Here is an 8378-nt window from a genome sequence, read left to right on the forward strand (position 1 = left end):
ACCCAAGAGCTATTAACAGATAATAATTATTGCTATTATTAATACTTACTAGTCTGTTAAATTATTTTGGCTTCAAGAGAGTTGTAACTAAGGTTTATCTCTTTATACATCTGCAGCCAAACATATTGAAATCATCTAATTTCAATGGGAAATAAGCATAATCATGGGTAGTAGGTTACTTCTGGACCAGCTTTTTCATTTATTCAGTTTCTGGTTTACTGTTCCAAAGTTTAGCTTTTTTTTAATCAAGAAATGCTATTTCCCATTCATTTTTCTTCATTTTTCAAGACTGAGAAATCAGTTTGTGAAAACGTGTCTACAAGACTATTTGAATTTATTTGAATTCTAATTCTGGGTGATATTCAAGACTAAATGAGTAGAATTCAACATTTACAACTAAATTTTCCTTTCCTTTTCATCACATCGCATTGCGCTTCCATCCCAATCTACTGCAGGGCATCTCTATACCTGCAAAGAAGATTTTGAAGGCACAAATGTGAGGAAGAATCTTCTTTGTCCGTTCTGCTAATATGATTTTGCTATATCTGGATTGTAAAGATGCAAACAGATGATCATAGAAAGAGTTATTTATTGGTTGTCTGGACTCCTATAGTTCACGTATATTGTAGATATGGTAGTTCTATGCTAAGGGAAGTCCTTTCTCTGACAGGACAGGTTAATATTACACTGCATTTTGGAACTGGATTAGTATGAGCTTTTAATAATTTAACATGTTTTTTTCCTAAATTTTACTGTAATAATGATTGTATTACATTCAATTGCATTAAAACTGAATAATTACTTTGGCATTATGATAAAGGGCCAAGAGAGGGCACTGTTTGAATTCATAAAATAATTTATGAATTCATTCATAAATTCAGTGATCAATAATTTGCACTGAAAACTGCTCGGAGTCCAATATTTTTCTAGGAAAACATGGAATTATATGAGTCACCTTGCATATTTAGACAGTTGTGAAAGTCAACATCTTTGTTCTTATGAAAGAACAAATCATTGTTCTTGATTACCAAATTTCTCCATTCAAAAATTCAGTTTTCTCCCTTTTAAGCCGTCAATATAGGAAACATTATCTTCCCAAAGTTGATTCCCTCTTTAGTTTATAGAATTTGATATTACATAATTCCCAGTCATCTGGCCAAGAAACGACCTGTACATCTTGAGGTGGGGAAAAGGTTGATACAAAGTAATCTAGCTGAAAAACCAATGTTCTGGAAGACATCTTTTTACACATACATAACTGGACTTTCCTGGGAGTTTTCCCATTATACTCACACCCACCAAAAAGTCTAGCAAGAGCTGCTGAAGAGAAGAAAGAAGCAATCTGAGGCATCCAAGTATCATCCAGGTGGACAATGACATCAGGAGCGTGACATTGTGGGATAAGACAGTACTTTTACAAATAAAATGGGATAAGACAGTACTTTTGCAAATAAAAATAATACTGACTTCTTTGGGGGGGTTTACTTTAATTATATACCTAGATTTAGATTTTTATATATATATTGTTCCGTTAAATACTGTTTAACATATGCATTTGCAATGTAATTAAAATTCACTTATAGATTATTTTCCTATTATTTTTTTTTAAAATGGTAATAGAACTAATTTGTTTTCATGATTTCCTCTTTTCCTTGCACAACCTTTAAATTGCATTTCCTTTCTTCCCTTTTCTATCATTTAAAAAAAACATACACTAAAAACATATGCAACCGTTTCTCATCACCTTCTGTGTCTCAACACTAGCAATACCTTTGGATAAATTCCGCTTTTTTGCAACTAGAACAGAACTCAATTTGACCTCTATTTTCCAGTATTTCTCCAAGAGAAATGCTCTGGAATTAATGATGGGGGGGAGCCAACTAAGCACTGATATTTGGTATAGGCAGTTTTGACAAGAGTGTGTATAGAAATTTCCACTTAAGAAAATTCTCACGATAGCTTTTTTTTTTAAAAAAGGAAGGGTATGATTGCCCTTGAGGAAAAACAACCCACATCCATATTTAAGCAGAACATGGGCCAACCACAATGGCACAAATATTGTGCAAGCCTTTACGTTCTCCACAACTCTGTCGGACAAAAGCAAGCAAATTTAAAGTGCTTTAAAGCAATTTGAGTCAATAAAGTTTGCTGTTTAAAGTCATGTTCACACTTTTAGAATAGAATAGAGCTGAGAGGGACCTTGGAGGTCTTCTAGTCCAGCCCCCTGCTCAAGCAGGAGAACCTATACCATCTTAGACAAGTGACTGTCTAGCTAGCCTCTTCTTAAAAATCTCAAAACTCAAAAATTTCACTTCTGAAAACACAAAGGACATGTATCCCCCATCTGTCTCCTGTCACAGGCAAAGCACACATGCACAAAGAGCAAAATTAAAGATGACTTAGAAAACAATGCAAAGGAAAGGCAGAGAGTAAACTTATGTGATATGCTAAATTTTAAAAATATATCAATTAATTGTAATATTACTGTAGGAGATGACTAGTGTGAGCCTGAGGTCAGGGTCAACCACATTATCAGTTTGGAGTCTCTAAGTCCGGCCTCTCTTGAAGTCCATTAACTCTTACCTGGCACCAATTTGCCTTGACCATTGGTAGATCAGATTCTTGTGTATAAGTAGCATGAACTAAACTTGTAGTACGTTTGAACTCTATTTTGGTTCCTGATTTCTTTCATCTGACACTATTTAGGGACTGGAGGGATTTGAATTCTCAGCATGTTAAAAAAAAAAAGACCCCTTTGTATGAATATTGTATTTTTCCACCCATGAACCAACAAGGTTATCATTATGAATGAAAGCAAATATACGCGTCCCAGGATAATGTTGCAGGATCCAGTCTGGGTCTTCCGAGCTTTCGGATTTGTGTTGGAGCCCATCATCAGGGAACTACTCTCTACCAGAATATGTGCCTTGGGTTATTCTATCTCTCGTATTTATGTGGTGCCTGGTTGTGCGTGGCTTTTTAGTTGTTGATTGGGATGTTGATGACTAGTTATTAATTACGATTTCAACAACTAAAAAGCCACATACAACCAGGCTCCACATAAATGCTATGCATAGAATAACCCAAAACACACATTCTGGAGAGAGAGAATTTTCCAACACAAATCCGAAAGCTCAGAAGACTAAACCTCTGGTCTTGGTAACCGGCCCAGACTGGATCCTACAAGATTATCATTGTTGTTCTGTGTTTTGGAAAATATTGTGCCCTTTTGCCCAGGTAGAATTTGCCACCAGAGAAAGGTGCACCCTGGTAAGGAAATCCTTCAGCAAATGTCTTGCACTAGATGAAAGCAGTGTGGGAATAACTCTCCAAGAATATACTTTCTATGAAGGAGGCCATGTGGCTACTGAGAGGCAATCATAACTTCCTTGGCACAACACTTGGTCACCTTTTGCTTCTTCTATTGCAGAAAGTCAATGGGAAATTGACCTCCTGGTCAGCAGCAAATAAACAAGTTCCTTAATTTTAATGATACCTCACTTATTTTTTTCTGCCCCACCATTTTTCTGAGAGGTACAGGTGGCATATATTCTGCCCTCACAGCAGCAACTCGTGGGCTACATTGGCCTGCAAGGGAGATCTGGCCAGGGAGATCTGTGGCTGAATAGGTCAGGGATTCTAATCTGGGTCTCTCCGATCCAGTGACAGCATCTTCACCAGTGGACAATGCTGGCTTTCTTGGGTTTATCTCTACTTTCGCTTCTGTTGCTTCTCTTTTACATAAGCAGTGAATACTTCCATATTTCCATAAGGAATGGTTTTGATTTTCAGTAAATGTTTCCTCTGAGTTCATTCTAAAACTCCCATTACTGAATAATAGCTTCTCATTTAAAAATAAGTCAAAATATCATTTCTACCTTGTTCATTTTTTCCCTATATCCAAAGCGCTGCTGACTGATCTCATAAAAATGAACTGCAACCTACCAATGACTTCTCTGAAACTGTGATAATATCATATTGTAGTTCTAACATTTCTATCTATATGCAGAAATTTGCTGGAAATAATGGTGATGGGATTCATGACATAAGGAGACCACACACAACTCCAAAGAAAGACAACCAAAACATAAAACAGATATGTATAACTGTCATTGTACTAAAATCAATGTAATCAATCAATTACTACTATTATAGCTCAATAAAACTGCACTCTGAAATTTCCACACTCATAGATTTCCTTTCTAGAAGACTTTTTTTTGCTAAGATAAAACACGAATTAGAAAGAGAAACTTATCGAAGTAATCAATTTATCTTGCATATGACTTAATGCTTCTGTTTTTTATTTGGTACCTTCAGTGGGGAATTTCTTTGCTCGCTCCTCAAAGAACCATTCACCTGTTTTCACTTTAATAGACCTGCCAGAAACAAAATAAGTATTTATTTGAATTTTATACATGCCTTTTTCAAGGAGGATTTTTGGAGACATAAATGGGCTAATTATTTTTTAAAAAATCGAACCAAATCAGTTCCATCATGGTGATCAAGAGCAGTGGAACGTCAGCTCTTGCATAATCAGTTATGTATTCTGTGATTTCGCACAAGCGTACAAACCCCCTTCTTTTCAAATCCTATGCTAATTCATATCCAGAGTCCCTATAGCTGCCGTTTATTTTTGAAACTCCATTCAAACACCATCAAACACCAACACCCCAGCTCTATAACAATTTTATCAATAAATGAAACAAAAGTAGTTTTTCCTGAAAATCAGCTCATACATATACCCACTCTCAGCCCTTTTTTCTTTCTTCCACAGGAAACGGTTTTTCCAGTCCTCCTTCTGAAATGGCAGACTTACACTTTCTCAAGGCCTTCTGCCATTTTCAGCAGCTGGCAATTTGGAAATTCCTATAAATCTGATTCCCCAAATAGAGGTTCCCACTGTCAAATATACACAGGTGGCTCTTAACTTATGACCACAATTGAGCCCAAAATTTATGTTGCTAAGTGAGAAATTTGTTAAGTGAGTTTTGCCCCATTTTACAGCTTTTCTCACCACATTTGTTAAGTGAATCACTGCTATTCCTAAATTAGTAACCCGGTTGTTAAGTGCACCTGGTTTCCCAATTGACTTTGCTTGTCAGAAGGTTGCAAAAGGGAAATAACATGACCCTGGGACACTACAACCATCATAAATGTGAGTCACTTGTCAAGCGTCCAAATGTAAATCACGTGACCATGGAGATGCTGCAACAGTCCTAAGTGTGAAAAATTCATCTATTAAACCAGCGTGCCAGAATTCCTCATCCAGGCACGCTGGCTGAGGAATTCTGGGCATTGAAGTCCACAAGTCATAAAAGGGCCAGGTTTGAAGACCCCTGTATTAAGTAAGGTAGGTTCGTACTCAGAAGCACAGCAGACAGTGCATTTCCACAGAAAGGCATTTAGAGTAACGCGACATTGAGAGCATATATAATGGCTGCATCCTTTGCACACTGCTCCTCTATCGAACAGGATTCCAAACGACTTCTGACAACGGGCACAAGACCGTTTCTGAGATCCATAGCTGGCACTTTTTGTTCCTTTACGCCAAAGTTGCTGCAGTTGGGTTTTCAGCTTCCTGTAGTTGATCAGAAAGAAATAAAAATATTCACACATTTGCCAGTGGAACATGTATTAGCACTACAAATTCTAAGTCATCTAAATATTATTAAACTGTAGCTGTGAATTGTGATACTCTGAATTCCATGGAGTCCGGCTCTAGCAGTTTTGCCAGTTTAAGGAGGGGAGTTTGAAGGGCAAAACTAGAGTGTCTAACTCTTTGAAATACTCAAGATATCTATTTGTTGTTGTTCAGTTGCTAAATCATATCCGGCTCTTCACGACCCCATGGATCATAGCATGCCAGGCTCCCTGTTCTTCTCTGTGTCCCAAAGTTTGCCCAAATTCATGTTAATTGTGTCAGTGACACTAACAATGTCACCTCTTAAAACTACTAAACCCTCTTTCTAAACTTGGCCCTGACCACCCCTCCATTTTTGCAACATGATCCTAATGTAAAATCTAGGTACTATTCTTGTGCAACTCAAGAATGGCTCAGCTAGCCTCATCAATGCAGAAACAAGTTCTATCTTGCATTTTCGTCTATTGATCATTGAGAAACCATAAAACTCTAACATTCTCTAAAAAGTATTTTGATGAGAGAGAATTGATTGAAAGTTTAATTGGTGGGAAAGCTGATAAATCTGAATGAACCTGTTTACTCTGTTCTAAATGGGATCTCAGTTCCTCTGAAAGATCAGTTAGGAGTTTTCCATGATTTGGGACTGATATTTGTAGTAAATCAAACCAACCATAGTGAAGAACTATCTGCAAGCATGTAAAATTTCACAAACATTAAGATCTATCTTACTATTAGTATGAGTTATAGAACATGTTTATTAGTATCCATTATTTGTGCAACTTTGCCTTCAAGAATATGCTTGTTCAATACAGTATCTATCCATCATTAGTTAAGGAGGCTTATGAATTTAATGGGTTTTTAAAAAGTGACTGGTTTTGAACATGGAATTGTTTTCATGTTTAAAGATTGATGGCTAGTTACTACTGTTGCTTTACTAAATGATATGCTTTCTTAACATTTAAATTTCTGATACTGTAAACTGCTTTGGAATATTATGTTGAAAATCAGCATGGAAGCATCAAAAGCCTACTTTTTCCAAAATTCTTAAAGTTGCCAAGCTGACTCCACTGGCAATGAATGATGGCACTTCCACCCAACCACCAGTTTCACTCCCCAAGCCCACAAAAATACTTTGAACTTGATCTGTGAATATCTCTGCTTCTGCCCATTTGAAATGTTGAGAAGGCACACAAACCACTGTCCCACTTCAAACTGCTGCAGAGCCTGTAAATCCAACAATCTACACAAAAGGGGAAGAAAAAGAACCAGTTATCTGGAGATTGGCAGATCGACTGGTTCTGTCTTTAGGGAAGAGGAAATTGATCAAACAGAAACCAGTTTTACTCTGATGGTTTTATCTGATCTAATTAGAAGTTACTAAGTCATCAGCTAGCATTTTTATTACAGTAAGTGAACTATAGGAGTTGGAAACAAGTGGTATACAGTCCTCATCTCAGGACAGTAATGGAGCATGCTGATGATGATCATAAGTTAAAACAGGTTGGGCACTTGACTGACCTGTTTTTATGACTTTTTTTGCAGCAGTTGTTAAGCAAATCACCGTTGTTTTTTTTTAATTAATCCCTGAAACCACTTAGGTTTCTTCCTACAAATTATTTCATTCAAAATTTCAACACTAGAGGGTGTTTTCCTGCTATCGTACCACAGAAGCTTGGACACTAAACTTGTACATTTTAATGTACCATTTTGTTTGGTTCTCAAAAGATACTGTATTATATATTTTGAACAGTACATTAGCTTTCACAGCTCAGAAAACAACAGCGCCTGCATTCCAAGATAGAACATACATACCTTACTCTTTCTTCCTCCAGTTTTCTCAACATCTCGTCACGGCAAAGGACATTTAGAACAATTTTTTGCTCCAGTTCCTTAAGTAAGTTAAGGTTAAATTCTTGGGACATCTTCTCTTCTGACAATCACAAGACAGAGAATCCAGTGTTGTCCAGCAGGGAAAAGAGTTATGAAGATTTACATCCTTCATTCGTCAGTGAAGCATTTGCAATGCATTGTTCTTTTTAAAAGTGGTAAAAAAAATATAGGTGTATATTCCAGAGAAGCCTTTGTTTTCACAAACTCATTATCTGTTTAATACATCTGCTCTTCTTATTAACAGTTGTCTGCTTCCTCCCATGAAGAAGTGAACTTCAGGCTGCTAATCTTCTGGAAGTAACATTAAATTGAAAAAAGAAATAAATTAATAATTCCGGTAGAAAACTGGTGTGGCATGAAATGTGGTTTATCATTGCTCAGTTTCACTCTGCTTGTACATCGTTGTGCAATTTGTTATATGTAGCTTTCAAAAAAGTATTTAATAGCCAATTACAATAAGCAAACTAATAAAAGGTACATGGAATTAAGGGCTGTTTCCTAGTTTCATATTCTCTCTCTCTCTCTCTCTCTCTCTCTCTCTCTGTGTGTGTGTGTGTGTGTGTGTATGTGTAGGGGGGAGAGAGAATTATGCTTTGCCTATGTCTCTAGAGGCACATAAAATGGCTTTGCATAAAACAATGCAATTCTGATTGACCACACCTCTCTCATAGAAATCAAGAGGATTTCCTTTTGTTATTTCCAGCAATGTGCACTCATATTGCATCATGGATATTGATTCATGAATTGATGTACAATAAATAGGAAAACCACGGCCATCATCCTCAAGCAAAAACCAGGGAGAATTTCAATGATGTGACTTGAAAAAAGAAATAATAACAGAGATCAA

General features: G+C 36.6%; 1 protein-coding gene across 1 annotated transcript in view; it reads right to left on the bottom strand.

The window, feature by feature from the left end:
* SYTL3 (synaptotagmin like 3) overlaps positions 1-7669 on the bottom strand; it is a 23012-nt gene extending 15343 nt beyond the window's left edge. Inside the window, exons 1-3 of the mRNA XM_015816854.1 lie at positions 7454-7669; positions 5363-5578; positions 4312-4376 (exon numbers count right to left, since the gene is read on the bottom strand). Coding sequence (XP_015672340.1) covers positions 4312-4376; positions 5363-5578; positions 7454-7563 — 391 coding nt within the window. The 5' untranslated portion in view covers positions 7564-7669. The remainder of the gene's footprint in view (positions 1-4311; positions 4377-5362; positions 5579-7453) is intronic.
* Between the last annotated feature and the right edge of the window lie 709 nt (positions 7670-8378).

Source organism: Protobothrops mucrosquamatus, unplaced genomic scaffold, assembly GCF_001527695.2.
Source record: "Protobothrops mucrosquamatus isolate PMUCROS unplaced genomic scaffold, P.Mucros_1.0 scaffold511, whole genome shotgun sequence".
In the NCBI taxonomy this organism is placed as follows: domain Eukaryota; kingdom Metazoa; phylum Chordata; class Lepidosauria; order Squamata; family Viperidae; genus Protobothrops; species Protobothrops mucrosquamatus.